The sequence below is a fragment of the Marmota marmota genome, unplaced genomic scaffold (genome assembly GCF_001458135.2).
Source record: "Marmota marmota marmota unplaced genomic scaffold, marMar, whole genome shotgun sequence".
Taxonomy (NCBI): Eukaryota; Metazoa; Chordata; class Mammalia; order Rodentia; family Sciuridae; genus Marmota; species Marmota marmota.
In genome coordinates, this window is record NW_026000005.1 from 29,683,662 (window position 1) to 29,700,708 (window position 17,047).

At 31.7% G+C, this 17,047-nt stretch overlaps 1 protein-coding gene across 2 annotated transcripts in view; it reads right to left on the reverse strand.

Moving 5' to 3' along the window:
* LOC125618338 (receptor tyrosine-protein kinase erbB-4) overlaps window positions 1-15,886 on the reverse strand; it is a 51,824-nt gene extending 35,938 nt beyond the window's left edge. For both annotated transcript variants that reach the window (XM_048808978.1, XM_048808977.1), the window contains exons 1-4: window positions 15,783-15,886; window positions 12,558-12,704; window positions 10,388-10,485; window positions 8,786-8,956 (exon numbers count right to left, since the gene is read on the reverse strand). In XM_048808978.1, the coding sequence (XP_048664935.1) occupies window positions 8,786-8,956; window positions 10,388-10,485; window positions 12,558-12,704; window positions 15,783-15,858 (492 nt within the window). In that variant the 5' untranslated portion in view covers window positions 15,859-15,886. The remainder of the gene's footprint in view (window positions 1-8,785; window positions 8,957-10,387; window positions 10,486-12,557; window positions 12,705-15,782) is intronic.
* Window positions 15,887-17,047: the final 1,161 nt, after the last annotated feature.

Here is a 17,047-nt window from a genome sequence, read left to right on the forward strand (position 1 = left end):
TGTTTTTTTTTTTTTTTTTTTCCTCTCACTTATCTGTTTCCCTTGATTCTTTTTCTATTATCATGCTAACAGTCAATCTCTATTATTTTCTTTGTCAGTCTTCCTATACTTTTTTAAATTCTATCTTCTCTGCTCCTTCATAAACAGCACATGCTATACTACTTTTGTTCTCTCTTGTCCACCATTTGAAATTGTAAACCCTTTTTCAAACTTACTGTTTTTACTGTAATCAGTAACTGAACATATCATTTCTGTTTATTGTGACAAAACTGTAAATATCATAGTAAGAGTTATTTAGTTTAAGGTTGTATATTGTTTGCATTGGTTGCTGTTATTATTTGTCTCCTCCTTAAAGGCAAGATACTGGAAACTTTCAGGGACACTATAAATCTATAGTGTAGAAACTATACTGCCTCAGACCCACACAGCATATTGGTAAACACACAAACAGTATGAAGAAACAAGGGAACAAATCACCCCAAACAAACCAAGATGCTCTAATAATAGAATCCAATGATGCCACAGTGGAAGAACTGTCAGAGAAGTTTAGAATGTACATGGTTAAACTGCTCCAATGAAGTAAAGGATGATGTAAGTAAGGAGTGAAATCAGAGATAAAAGGTGAAAGATCACTTCAATAAAGAAAGATTCTGAAAAGAAATCACACAGAAATCCTCAAAATGAAGGAAACAATAAAACACATTAAAAATTCAATGGAAAGCATAACCAACACACTAGACCATTTAAGGAAGATAGAATCAAAGGCAATGAAGGCCAAATATATAATCTTGAAAATAAAGTTGACCACACAGAGAAGATATTAAAAGTACATGAATAGAACATCCAAGAAATATGGGATAACATTAAAAGGCCAAATTTAAGATTTATTGGGATAGATAAAGGCATTAAGATACAAACCAAAGCAATGCACAATCCTTTCAATGAAATAATATCAAAAAATATATAAAACCTAAAGAATGAAAGGGAAAATCAAACACAGGAGGCTTACAGGAAACTAAATATACAAAATCACCACAGACCCACGTTAAAGAACATTGTTATGAAGATGCCTAACATACAGTATTGCTGAGAGCCACGGCCGAGTCTGTATGGCCCCTGGCATTTTGCCAACAGTATTGATTGACAGGCGAGGCATTACTATCCACCTCTGCGGCAACTTTTGAGTTCTCGCACTATTTTGGAGTTCTCCTGGGGATTTCCGGGGATTCCCCAAGAGTTCCCATTGGTTGGGGAAGTGCAGGAGGAGGGATTTCCGGGAGAGATATTTCCGGCTGGGGGTTCCTGGACAAGCCTCCTGGCGTTCTGGAGGATTCCCCGGGAGCTGTGTGAAGTGTTTTCCTGCAGTTTAAAAATAAAGTTTGTTCCTGCTTCAGTGGCTCGTGATTTGTGCCCAGCCAGACTGCGGCACAGTATAAGGATATAATTTTAAAGACTGCCAGAGAAAAATGTCTGATTACATTTAGGGGAAACCAATTTAGATCTCACCTGATTTTTCATCCCAGATCCCCAAAGCTAGAAGGTCTTGGAATTCTATATACCAAGCGGTCTGAAAGAAAATGGATGCCAACCAAGGTTTAAGCTTCAGATTAGAAGATGAAATAAAAACCTTCCATGATAAACAAAAGTTACAAGAATTCACAACTAGAGAGCCTACTATATAGAACATTCTCAGCAAAATAGTCAATGAAGATAAAATGAAAAAAAGGGTAAAAAACAGAAAAGGGAAGAACTACACTGAAGGAATAGCCAATCAAAGGAGAAACTAATACAAATGAAAAGCCAGAAATAAATCAAAATGATTGGGAATACAAATCATATCTCAACGATAACATTGAATATTAATGGCCTAAACTCATCAATCAAAAGAAATAGATTGGCAGATTAGATTAAAAAACAAGAATCAACAATATGCTGTCTCCAAGAGACTCACCTCATAGGCAAAGGTATCTACAGACTAAGATGAAAGAATGGGAAAAAATATACCACTCACATGGGTCATGAAAACAAGCAGGTGTTTCTATCCTCATATCAGATAAAGTTGACTTCAAGCAAAAGTTAATAAGAAGGAATATAAAAGGACATTTCATACTGCTTAAAGGAATACATCAACAAGACATAGCAATCATAAATATTTATGCACCAAACAATGGAGCATCTACTGATATCAAAACAAACCCTTCTCAATTTCAAGAACCAAATACACCACTACACAAAAATACTGGGTGAGTGTAACACATCTCTGTCACCACTGGCTTGATCCTCCAAACAAAAACTAAACAAAGAAACTATAGAACTAAATAATACAATCAATAATTTAGACTTAACAGAGTTGTATAGAGCATTTCATCCATCAATGATTGAATATACTATCTTCTCATCAGCACATGGATCCTTCCATAAATAGACCCTATCTTATACCAGAAAGCAACTCTTTAGCAAATTCAAAAAAATAAAGATAATACCTTGCATACTATCAGATCATAATGGAATTAAATTAGAAATAAACAATAATATTAAAAATAGACCCTACTCTAACGTATGAAGTATAAATAATAGGTTATTGAATGACCAATGGAGAGCAGAAAAATTAGGCATGAAATAAAAAAAAATAGAAGCTAAAATAAATGAAATTTAAACAAAAGAAACAATTCAAAAATTGGCAAAACAAAAAAGTTGGTTCTTTGAGAAAATAAATAAAATTGATAAACCTTTAGCCACGCTAATGAAGAAAAAGAAAGAGAAAACTTAAATTACTAAAATTCACGATGAAAAAGGAAATATCACAATTGGACACTACTGAAATACAGATGATACTCAGAAACTATTTTGAAAATTTATATTCCAATAAAATAGAAAATCTTGAAGACATCAACAAATTTCTAGAGACATGTAATCTACCCAAACTGATTCAGGAGGATATATATCATTTAAAAAGAACTATTTCAAGCAGTGAAATAGAAGACACCATCAAAAGCCTACCAACTAAGAAAGGCCGAGGACCAGACGGATTCTCAGCCAAGTTCTACAAGTACCTCAAATAAGAATTAACACCAATATTCCTCATACTATTCCATGAAATACAAAAGAGGCAACTCTTCCAAACTCATTGTATGAAGCTAGTATCACCCTGATACCAAAACCAGACAAAGACACAACAAGGAAAGAAAATTTCAGAAAAATATCCCTGGTGAACATAGATGCAAAAATTCTTTAAAAACACTGGCAGATTACATAGGAAAACATATTAAAAAGATAGTGCATCACAAGGAACTGGGGTTCATCACAAGGATACAAAGTTGGTTCAACATACATGAATCAATAAACATAATTCATACAAAATCAATAGACTTAAAAGCAAGAATCATAATTATTTAAATAGATGCATAAAAAATACAACAAATACAGCACCTCATCATGTTCAAAACACTAGAAAAACTAGGGATAGTGGGAACATACCTCCACATTGTAAAAGTTACCTATGCTAAATCCAAGGCCAATATCATTATAATGGGAAAAAAAATGAAAGCATTCTCTCTAAAGACTGGAACAACACAGGAATGCCCTCTTTTACTACTTCTATTCAACATAGTCCTTGAAACTCTAGCCAGAGCAATTAAATAGAAGAAAGAAATTAAAAGGATACAAGTAGGAAAAAGAAGAACTCAAACTATCCCTATTTGCCAATAACATAATTCTCTATTTAAAAGACTTAATATATTCCACTATAAAACTTGTAGAACTCATAAATGAACTCAGCAAAGTAGCAGAATATAAAATTAATACCCATAAATTAATGCATTCCTATATATCAGTGATGAATCTACTGAAAGATAAATTAGAAAAACTACCCCAATCACCTTTGCCTCAAAAAAAAAAAAATACTTGGGAATCAATCTATCAAAAGATGTGAAAGATCTCTATGATGAAAACTACAAAACACAAAAGAAAGAGATAGAATAAGACTTTATAAGATGAAAAGATCTCCCATGCTCTTGGATAGGCAGATTTAACATTGTCAAAATGGTCATACTATCAAAAGTGTTGTACAGATTTGATGCATCTTCTATTAACAACACAATGACATTCTTCATAGAAAAAGAAATAGTAGACATGAAATTCATTTGGAAAAATAAGAGGCCCAGAATAGCAAAAGCAATCCTTAGCAAAAAAAGTGAAGCTGGATGCATCACAATATGAGACCTCAAATTATACTATAGAGCTATAGTAACAAAAAGGCATGGTATCAGCGCCAAAATAAACATGTAGGCCAAGGTACAGAATAGAAGATACAGAGACAAACCCACATAAATACCATCTCATACTAGGCACAATAGTGCCAAAAACATTGGAGAAAAGATAGCCTTTTCAACAAATGGTGCTGGGAAAAGTGGAAATACATGTGTAGCAAAATGGAATTAAATCCCTATCTCTCATCCTGCACAAAACTTAACTTGAAGTAGATCAAGGAGCTAGGAATTAGACAAGAAACCCTATGCCTAATAGAAGAAAAAGTAGGCCCAACTCTCGACCATATCATCTTAGGAAACAAATTCCTCAACAAAACTCTTAAAACACAAGAAATAAAATCAAGAATCAGTAAATGGGATGGCATCAAGCTAAAAAGCTTTTTCATGGGAAAGGAAATCTAGAACATGAAGAGAGAGCCTATAGAATGGGAGAAAATCTTTGACACCTGCACCTCAGATAGAACATTAATCTCCAGGATATACAAAGAGCTCAAAAAACTTAATACCAAAAAACCCCAAATAGTCCAATTAATAAATGGGCTAAGGAACTGAGCAGATACTTGACCAAAAAAAAAAAATGACCAGTCAACAAAAATATGAAAAAATGTTCAACATCACTAGTGATTAGAGAAATGTAAATCAAAACTAAACTAAGATTTCATCTCACTCCAGTCAGAATGGTAATTATCAAGAATACAAGCAACAATAAATGTAGGCAAGGATGAGTGTGAAAAGGTGCACTGATACATTGCTGATGGGACTGCAAATTGATACAACCACTATGGAAAGCACTATGGCAATTCCTCAGAAAAACTGGAATGGAACCACCATTTGACCCAGTTATCCCTTTCCTTGGTTTATACCCAAAGGATTTAAAATCAGCATACTACAGTAACATAGCCACATCAATATTTATAGCAGTTCAATTCACTATAGCTGAACTATGTGACCAACCTAGGTGCCCTTCAACGGATGAATGGAAAAAGAAAATGTGGTACATATACACAATGGAATATTACTCAGCCAAATGTTTTCTCTAATATGCAGATGCTAATTCACAATGAGGGGTAGGGGTAAGGGAAGAATAGAAGTACTCTGAATTAGTCAAAGGGGAATGAAAGGAAGGGAGAGGGAATGGGAATAGGAAAGATAGTAGAATGAATCAGACATTACTATACTATGTGCATAGATTACATGGCCAGTGTACTTCTACATCATGTACAAATAGAAGAATGAGAAATTATATTCCTTTTTGTATAACATATCCAAATACATTCTACTATCATGTATAACTAATTAGAACATTTTTTTAAAGAGAACTAACTACAGAGAACCATATATACACTTCCAACCAATCACTTCTAATTAGCCTGCCTACAGCTTCTCTAGACCTGAATCCTTTCCTATAACCCTACAAAGCTTTTCTACTTCTCTGCCTCTTAGCTTCTGCTAAAGTGCAAATGATGGTAGTTGTTTCTTGCTATAGCAATGCTGAAGGCAGGTATTTTCATTTATTTCCACACTACTGAGAATCACCAACAGGTTCATCAAAGGGCAATTATGCTCACATATGCTAAAAAGTTAATCTTCACAACATTCTGTAAGAAATTTTTTTAAATCCCCATTTTATGGATGCAGAGAACTAAAGGTTGCAAAAGTTAAATAGCTCCTCATGTTTTCCTTTTTACATCATGGTAGAGTAAGTGTTTAGTATACATTATTTTGACAAAAAGTTCAAAATAATAGCAAAAACATGTTTAATGATAATGATATCAGCTATAATTTTAATAGGTGTTTTCTAGCATTATTTGCAATTACTTTCATCAACTTTCTGGACAAATATCAACAATGTATTTTGAATACACTCATAGCCTTAAAGTTACTACTTTTCAAAACACACATAAAATTTAGTTGATATTAGAACATATCAACAGAAATAGTTTTCTTGCCCAATTGTGATTACATCAACAGGTTTTTCACAGGTAATGAGTAGAAAACCTAATAAAAAATTATGATTATTTATGATATATGATACTGACAAAAAATAAAATGTGGGTAATTCTAAAATGAAGGTAATATTTATTTGCCTGTCACTTAACAGAAACTGTGATTTTTAGAAGTTCATTGCATAACACTAACATCAGATAGATATCATACTGTTTATTTCAAAGTTGAAAAAACATTAACTAAAAGCTTCTAGACTGTGGGCAATAAGGTCTACATTTAAAAACTGAATTGTTATTTAGTTTTAGTCTACCAAACATACTTAAGAAACAATTGATCAAAATTTATGAGGTTCCCTTAGGAGATAATTTGGCCACACAACCCCAAATTGAAGTAATTGTATCCTGAGTATAAAAATAACATAACTTAGTCTTAGAAAATTAAGGAGGAGGAATGATATTCATATAGATTAGAATTTGCCATAAAATTACATAAATCCAGAAATTAAAAATTAGAACAATATAGATGACTACTAAGAATTTTTAGTAACTGAAAAATATAATGATATTTAAGCACAATTCCTATACTGTGAACTGAAAAAGTAAAAAGAAATTTATAGATAATTTTGTTTAAATAAAGATGCAAAGTAAGAAAAGATGATTAGGGTCAAATAAGTCCTCCTATGACTTCTAGTTTATATTGTTAACTCTAGGTAACTCAAACTTATTTACTAAGAATTCCTGGCTTTGAGCATTATAAACTAAAATGAACAAAAACTTAGAACTTGAGAACTATAAGAAAAAAATTTCAGGTTCTCAAGAATTTCACTTTCACAAACTGTTTCCTTAAAATGTCACCAATGTATTAAAAAGCAATGAATTTTCCATCTTAAGTTATAAAAACAAGGGAATAATTTGGTAATTTTGCAAAGTACAGAAAGGAAAATGTGTCTCCCTGATATATCTTAAAAATGCTCCTACCTATATAGAGAGTGATTTTCATTATATACCAGTGGATCAAATATTTAAAACTTTTACTAATCTGTTCTCTATTAGGCATGTGGTATAATTTTCAGCTTGGTCTACAATAACATATATTTTATAGAAAAGAAAAATTAATTGAGATTTTTTTTAAATGGAGGCAGGACGGTGAAAGGTTGAGGTACACATTTGATAAGAAAATCACTGAGGAATTTCTCAAATAAGACAACTCCCAGATTCTGGGGTTGAAGCCAAGATTAACAATCAAATCATGTAAATAAAGACATTCCAATCATTTTAAAGCCATATAACAGTACAGTACAGACAAGTAGCTTACATAGAATTCTGCTCTTCTAATGGGTAGCTGTGTAAACTAGACAAATCACCTAACTTTTCTGTGGCAAGTTTCCTCATTTGTAAGATAGGCGTAATAAAAATTGAACCTCTGGGTTGTTGTAAATGTTAAAAGGATTAACATTTATGTGTTGAGTAGTAAACAAAGGGCAAGCATTACTTTATTATTATTGCTGTCAATCTGAAAAAAGCAAAGAACTTCATTTTAGAGAATTAACGGCAAGTTAAAAATTTCTTTATGCCTATGGTCAAGAAAAATGAGATACTATTTGGTTTTACAGCTATGATAATGTTCTGAGATGGAGGAGAAGATTAAGAGAATGAGTAGCTTCCTAGAAAAAAAAAAAAAGTTAAGCATCATGTGGTTATCAGTGGAAGACACTGATTACAGAAATAAATTTACTGCTTCTTCATTCTCCATAATGGTCAATAAACACTTGATTACAGCATTTATCATGAAGTCCTTCACCTCTGTAGCTGTGTGACTCTTTAATTAGCCTGGACCCTCTTTGAAGGCAGAATTTATGTCAAAATTTTTTGACTCTCAAATGTGTACTAATGCTTCTTATGCAAAAGCACTTAATACATGTTGCATGAATGATAAATGAATTTTTAAAAACGAACAAATGAACAAACATGAATTTGATGACCCTTAGAGAAAAAACGATATTCATACAAAGAGGAAGCCATATTGAAACACATGTAAATTATTTTCAGAAGCTTCTTCCAAAACTTAAGTCTGTCTTAGAAATGGTTCTGATATCCTCTAATATGAATGATTTAGATCAAAGAATTGTAGTTTTCTGTGTATTTCAATTTGACAGAAAATATTTAATGCTTCCTAAATAAGTGAGAGTTATACTAGTATTACTTCTTGACCACTGAGTCACATCATTTTTTTAACAAAACAGTGTATTTGGTAAGAATTTGTATTATTTAAATATATATATAGTTTTATAAATTTGAATTGTCTTTTAAAAAATTAAGATCCATTTTAAGTAACATGAGTAAAACTTTCCTTCTTTTGAAATTTTGAGGTATTTCAGAGTACACATTGAATTATCCATGCTTGTCTTCCAAAATTAACTATGCATATGGCAAGCATGGTACATCTTTGGTGGTATTGGTATGTCTTTAGAAATCAAAATTATTTTAGCTATCTAGTTATTTTGAAATTTTAGCACTTATAATATGTTCATATGATTTTACTTCTGAGACATGCATGTAATTGATTCTTACCCTATTTGAGTCAATTCTTGCTCTGGAAGTATAGATGGGGGGAGGGATGTTGAAAGCCTGGGGGACCAGGTATTCCTCAGCATCCATCATATCTTCCAAGTCCTCTTCATCCAAGAGATTCTGAAAGAACTTGCTGTCATTTGGACTGGGAAGCTTCATACGATCATCACCCTGAAAGAATTGCCCATCAGACACATAAAATACATGATCCTTCTCTTCATTTTAAATATGTGGTCTCTGTAGCAAATTTATGTAAGAGCCAAACAACTGTTGAAAAATCCATGTATACATTTCAGGAGATAATTCTTTGGCACAACTTCAGCCATAAAGAAGCCTATAATATGTTTAGGTATGACACTGTAAGATAAATAAATTTAATACAAGAAGAATGTGATGAATGACATCAGAAAGGAATAAAACAGAATGCTATAGATGTTTTAGAGAGGCAAAATCCACTTCAGATCTGAGGCTAAGGGTTCTTTGTCAAGATGGTAGGTGGGCTGGACTTTAAGAATCAATAGTAAAGGGCAATCGATTTATCAATCTTAATTTTATGTAGTTAGTTTGATGCTGTACAGTTATTAGGATACAGAAGCTCTGTGATTTGTTATATGGTATGAACGATGGCCACAGGGTCAAAGTGGTAGCATTCCAAGTCACAGCACAAATGGCGAAGAGAATCAATGGGTATGGGAGAGACACCAAAACTCTTTTTATAGTGTCAAAAAACCCTTTCTTGTCACCTTCTTTCTTTATTTTTTTTTATTTTTCAAAATTGTATGTTTTTTAATAAAAAATCAGTTCATAAAGGTTAATTTTGGGGAAAATAACTAGACATCATTAACTTTAAAGGGTGACTTTGATCTTAATGTAAGAGTATTGATAGGGAAATAAAGGCTCCTTTGTTTTAATAAGAAAATATAATTCAGTGTATCAAAGGTCCATTTGTTTATGTTTTGGGTGAAAAAATATCATAGATAAATTAGAATTTTTTAAATCATACAATCCATTTTTCCATCCACCCTACCCAGATAATTTGCTCTTGACTAAAGATTACAAAAGTATGTTTGTTGTTAAACATAAAATGATCTTTTCGTCTATTATTTAGTTCATATGTGCATCAAATTATTTGAATTGAGTTTTTTCTTGGATGCTGCATGTTTCTGCAAATATAAAAATATATTGTAAGACATTTTTCTAGGAAACTAAATGTTACTATATATAAATTTTCGATTCATTTTTCTCTGATTAAAACAAAAATCCGTCATCCTTTGATTCTATAAAGGAAAGATTACAATAATGACCATGAGTTATACAGAATACTAATAAAAAGCAGAGTGATAGAAGTTTTTTCTGAGGATAAAACCTTTTTACATATATGGGTTATCATAATCATTTGGCTGTTCAATAGCATTCATTAGAGCACTAGGGGAAGGCTCTGAGAGGTGAATCTGAGATCAGGTAAAGAGTTCTTTTGTATAAGTTGTTTCACACCATAACACAATTAATGTTAGTGGTCTGGAGCACTAAAGTTGAGATTGTCATATTTTGCAGTGCATGTGCCAGGGGGATAGTCTTAAAAACAAAGTCAAGTGTACTAACCTGAATAACAAGATATCTTTGAGGATCTCGAGCCATCCTTGAAAATTCGGCAGCCAGCTCCTTAAATTTAGGTCTACTGTCAGCGTCAATCATCCAGCCTGGAAATTTACACACAATAAAAGTGTCAGAATATCTATATTTGAAAAAAGCAGTGACATTTAAATTTTGTGAAAATATAGGCTAAAGTGTGAAAAATATTGTTTTAATAATAATGATCTGAAAAATGAAGGAGGCTAGTGAAAGAATTCAGTTTGCTGATACTCATCACTTACTGTCATATACTATAAAATATCAGATGAAATATTTAAAATTTTTATTTTCTTCTTAGAAAACAGAATGCAGACTAGCTATGAGAAGTTATGGAAAATCAGATTTTTGTTGTTGTTTTGGGTGTGGAGATAATTTTTTGAAACTTTGTTGATTATAGATGAGGTGATTGGAATATAATTTATCATTTTGTATCAGGAATGACAAGAGAGAAAACATTTGGTGCAATACTGATCACTGAACAGAGAGAGGAAAAGGGAACTGAAAGGAACTTTTGTGCCACTTTTTCCTGGTGGGGAAAAAGAAAGAATGTAAAATATTGGTAATGTTTGTCCAATAATAATCATTAGCTTATCTTAGTACTAACCTTTCCTGCATAAAAATACTATCAGCAGTTTCTAAGGTATACATTATTATTTAGCTGGGAGTCTAGATAAAATGGATCTTATCTTTCTAGATGCTATTTAGAGGATGATATGACAAGAATAAAAGCATCAGCTTTCCTTGTTTTTTTTTTTTTTTTGTCAAATGATTCTCTTCTAAAGTATTAAAATTCCTGGGGTGGGGGGAGGTAAAATTCCCAGTAGAGTTTGCTTAATAAGGTAAAAATTTTGCCTAATTTTATATCATTTCATCAGAGTATCTAAATCATCTCCTATTCTGGTTATGGGATCAAATTATATAATGCTTGCATATTTTAATACTTTCTTCTCTGGACATTTACCAAGCCATGTTTGATTGATTAAAACTATAAAGACTGTTTCTCCTATTCTGGGGTTCAATTTTTATTCCTGTTTTGGGAATTCTTTGGGTATTGTTTTATGTATCATTGATGTCACCTACTTTTTTTCTTTCTTAACAAAACTCAAACACTGTACATTTTCTATATACTCATTTTAAATAAATGCTTATTATTACTGAGATGTTCATGAAAAAAATATTTGATTATGGAACTCTTAGAGCCACAAAAGGTTAACTTCACTGTGAGATATGTGGTCCTCTCTAAATATTGAGTAAATAGAACTGTGCTTAGAAAAAAGGGCATGCTGACCTGAACTGTAAAGAACAGTTTTTATTTCTTGCCTCCCTGTAAGAATGCATCACGCATGTCATGAATATAAATTTGAGTAGACCTGGGTCCAAAGTCTCTTATTAATAAGGTGCTTATTCACCTTCACCAGTTGGTTCCTTTGCTAACACTGTGTATTTCAAAAGGGGAAAACCCCAGATTATGCAAGAGAGACTGTTCCTGTTAATCTCACTTAAATTAAGTCTGGAACTCCAGAGACTTCCCTAATTCTATTTAAATTAAGGGCCTAGACTTCCAGAACACATTTATAATACATATGTGTCTGGGGCATAGTAAGGGGAAAGAAAAGTAAGAGTTTGATGTAAACAAATGATCAAGTTGATGAAAATAAACATTCCTCATTATTTTAGCTGAATGTAGAGACATTTCTTCTACTTCCCACCCTACTTGGATAATTTGCTCTGACTAAAAAAACTGACAAACCTATTTCCATTTAATTCGTTTTTTAAACTATCAGTTTCAAGCTTTCTTTGTTTAGATCATTAATTTTAGTCTGACATACTCCCTTAAAGATTACTAACATTAATGTTACCACTAACAACTTTGTAACTAATTATATTTCTTTATGGTAGGTAGTTCTGAAAATTATAAGATTTAAGAATAGTTAGAGTCATCTAACTTTGACTTCACAGTATGGAAGCATGATATTACTGTATATTAATAATTACAGCAAACAGGTGTTTACATGCTCCATCAGTGATTTTTCAACTGTTCTGTTCTCCAATACAGAGAAACATTATACTCTAGTATACTCTCTACTATTATTTTATTAAGAACAGTGATAATGACTATAAAATTATTTCACACTCTTACATTTGACCATGACCATGTAAACGTCAATGGTGCAGATGGGAGGTTGAGGCAAACGTTCTCCTTTTTCTAATAAATCAGGAATTTCTCGAGTTGGAATTCCATCATAGGGTTTCCCTCCAAAGGTCATCAGTTCCCATATAGTGACTCCTAAATTGGAGATAAAATTCTTCCATAAGCATACTGACAACATAATTCAAACAAACAAGCAAAATGTCAAGTGGCAAAAGAATGCTCCTTAAAGGTCAATCAAAAGAAAGTTAAAGAAGGTTCCTCAGATTCCCGCATTTACTAAGTGCTAAAATCTTTGTGGGAGAATTTGATTCTTTTATTATTGTTTCGGAATTTTTAATGTTAATGCATAGTAGAGGTGACTTAGAGTTGATGTCAGAGTGTAGAATCTATTCCCGTTTCTACTGATAAATAATGCTAATGTTTGCTGACCCAAGCTATGTTACAGCCCAGAATACAATTTATTTATTGTATAAATATGTGTTCAGCTCATCAAATAAAAATGATTTCAGGAAAAAATTGAAATTGATTTTTAAATCTCAAAATTTAGCCCTTTTCTATAAAAGCCTTAACAGTTAGTTAAGCAAAGATTTTAGAATAATTTTCTTATGCCACAGTAAAGACCTGTGGCTCACCTTTTCATTAACAAAGAAAAAAAGTAGAATAAAGCATATTAAGTCATTTATCACATGAGAACCAAAATGCAAGGATAAATTCATATGTAAGATATAATACTTAAAAAGTGGGCATCCAAAAAATGGAAAGTAATCAAGAATAGTTTATTCTTTGCATAATGAAATTACTTTCTTGAGCCACTGTAAACACTGATTCCTCTAAAAGCATTCAAACAACCTGTTTTGATAACAATAGTAATTCTGATTCAGGCAATAATATGTATACTAAAGAACTCTTTCTTATGATATAATAAACAACCACATACTTAAAGTTACATTTTTCTTAGGGATAAAGATTTTTAAATTGTAAATAGGTGGGCACAATAATATTACAACCTGAGTTTGATTGATGCATACAGACAGATACATTTTAAAAATCCATTAGGTAAGGCTATGTTTTCTTCTCTGCTGCCAACTGGAATGAATGGTTGTATATTTCTAGTTAGTCATACTCATATAATATGCATTTAATGATTACATTTTATTAACTCAGGTAGGCAGTTATAAAAGTCAGAACAGATACTCTCACATCTCTATCAGAACTTACAACAAAAGCAAACTGCACAGCAATTACAAATAAAAATATATAATTGACAGAAGCATATATACAAACATAAAAGCTGAAACTCAAACCCCCACTTATAAGAACAATCCAATCCTTTCTTGGTAGAGTGATGACAAAATAAGTGTTAAATAAGGATGGCTTCATGGAAAAGAACAATCTCAGAAAAATTTAATCAGAAACAGCTTAAAAACATATACTGCAGCTCCATCACCTGAAGATATATATATCATCATAGCTGATGCACATTTTTATAAATATAAAGATGCAGCCAGTGATAATTTCCCATAAAGGTGTACTATAAACAAGATTATGTAGCTTTCTCTGCCTTTTATGCCTTTTGCAATCACTTATGATATATCATAAGAATCTTAAAGTGCCTGATGAATATGTATTGACGATCTGGGCTGTGTTTCATAATAGAATACTGTATCTCCACTTCTTCATTTTTACTAAACAACATGAGATTTTTAGAAACATAACGTGCAGAAAACTAGTACAGCCCAAGTAACAGGATTTTCTTCAAAGACACATTTTATTATTAAAATTATGACAGTTCTGCCAACATTTTTTGTTCGCTTATTTTAATATCATTTAAAATTATCACATCTAATTCATGGAAAAGAAAGTACATAAAGAAAAGAAATAGAAAAAAGCCTATATGTATATTATACTAATATACATAAGAACATACATAAATCTTCTGTGATACATAATTTATAAATCTATCCAGATCATGTATTTATGCTATCATGTAATACATAAGTAATAATCTGTATGCTAATCTGCATTATATAAAATGTCTATCATATATGTGATAGATTTGCTTTTCTATCTATCACTTGCAGTTAAGCAGCACATCTACTAAATTTTGCCAGGCTTTTCTCTTATATTTGCCTAAACTTCAAACACACATTTATACTTCTAAGAAAAGTAGAATATGTGCAGTCTTTTTGAAATTTACATACTTTCTATGGCATACACAGGGGAGACACATTTTATTGAAATGTCTTAAGTAGTTTTTTAGGAATAATGAATTTCTTTTCTACAGAAGAGTCGTGAGTTCTTTAGTAATTAAATGGTCTAAATATTTTATTTTTAATGAAAACTTAAAAGTAAGCTTAAATTTGAATAAAACAAATTGTACCAGATCTTTAAATCCCACCATTACACTTTTCATTTAAATAGGCATTTTGGTGCTTTTTATTTTAAATAAATGCTATTTTTTATGTCATATTCAAACTCAGAAAAGTCCTTAACTCTTGCTAAGTGATAAGCAGACCAAGTTGTAAGGAGCCAGATAGATGCTGAAGAGCTCATCATAACCACTGAGTTAAACACAATGAAAGAAATGTTCTAATTATAAATATCAATCTTTACGAATTCATATTATTCACTCTATAATGTTTCTATTACTCCAAAAGTTGTTTGTAAATTCAAACTGAAGTTGCAATTAGAAGTCTTCTCTCTTACCTCTATTTTCAGTAATTGTTAATTGTTATGACCATAATCTCTAAATTTTCTACCATAGAACAGAAATTCCCATAGCAAAAAGGAAAACAAAAAGCTGTCATTGTTTTTATTTTGTCCTTCAACATTCTTTGCATTCAGAATTATATTTTCAAAGAATTGTTGAAAATTAACACCATGAGATTCTGTGAAATTATCCCTAAACTAAAATTGGCCGAGTTTTGTTTTTGTATTTGTTTTCAGTAAAAATGATCAGACAGTTGCTACCAAACCAGAGCTGATGGCAGAGATATCAACATTTTCCATTTTAGAAGACCATGAAATTAAAAAATAAAAAGTACTCTTTACAGTATTTTTCTTTTGCATTTTTAAATAAGTTAATTTCTTTAGGAAATGAGGCCTATAAATAGTTTTAACACAATAAAGTACTTTGACTTAGGATATTTTACATGAACTGAATGTATTTATTTTTGGCTTAAAAACCTCAATTCATAAGGAAGATTTATTTACCATAGCTCCAAACGTCACTCTGGTGGGTGAATTTTCTATAATGTATACACTCTAGTGCCATCCATTTAATTGGCATCTGTAAAGAAATAAGAAGTGAAAGTTTTATATAAAAATGCAATTTATATACATACTAAATCTGAAGCTCTGAACTTGATCAATTATATTCTTTGTGTGTTTATAGATATAAATTTTAAAAGGTTATTTTTCAAGATAGTGAGAAAAATGGATTGAAATTTACAAAGTGAATTAATTCAAAGATTCTGTGAAATTGTCCCTAAAGTATTGTACTTATTTTTTTAAAGAAAAGCTTCATATACAGGTTTAAATATGAGGTAGCCCCCGAAAGCTCATGTGTCAGTCAATGCAAAAGTGTTTAGAGATGAAATAATTGGGTTATAAGAGCCTTAACATAATCAGTGTGTTAATCCACTGATTTAGGCAATAAATCAAGGACTAATTGGATGGTAACTGAAGGCTGGTAGAGTGTGGCTAGAGAGAGTGGGTCCCTAGGGTATGTCTTTGTGGTTTATATTTTGTCCCTGTTGAGCAGAGTGCGTGGTCTCTCTCTCTCTCTCTCTCTCTCTCTCTCTCTCTCTCTCTCTCTCTCGCTTTCTCTCTTCCTCCTTCCTGGTGCCATGTTCCCAGGTGCTTTCCTCTGCCACATGCATCCACCATGATTTTCTGCCTCATGTCAGGCCCCAAGAAATGGAGTCAGTCTCCTATGAATTGAGACCTCTGTAACCACAAGCCCCCAACTAAACTTTTCCTCCTTATAATTGTTCTTGTTAGATCTTTGGTCACAGCAATGAACAAAGCTGACTAAAACATATAATAAAAAAGTAAAATAATAAAACAGGGACAACTTTCTTATTAGTTATGAGTTAAAGTTAAAATAAGTTTCTTATTTTAAGAAAATGTCTTATAAGTTATGAGTTCAAATTATGACCCACATACCAAATCCAACCACTAATATGTGTGCTTCTTAAAAATGTGTCCATGTTATATTTTTTCTTAAAAAATGGGATGTCTTACATTTTCAATTATCCCTTTTCACTCCAGACATAATTTGAGCTAGGAATACAATGAATCCTTTCTACACTTACCTCTTCCTCTCTTATGTAAGTTGGTCACTAAATTGTTTAAAATCATGAATTTCAAAGTTAGCTTTGCTTTGTTCCCCAGCAAATGACCTCCCTTGTCTGAGTTAGCCAGTACTGAAAATCTGTACCGTTTCAAAACTGGAACTAGTATATTAAAAAAAAAAA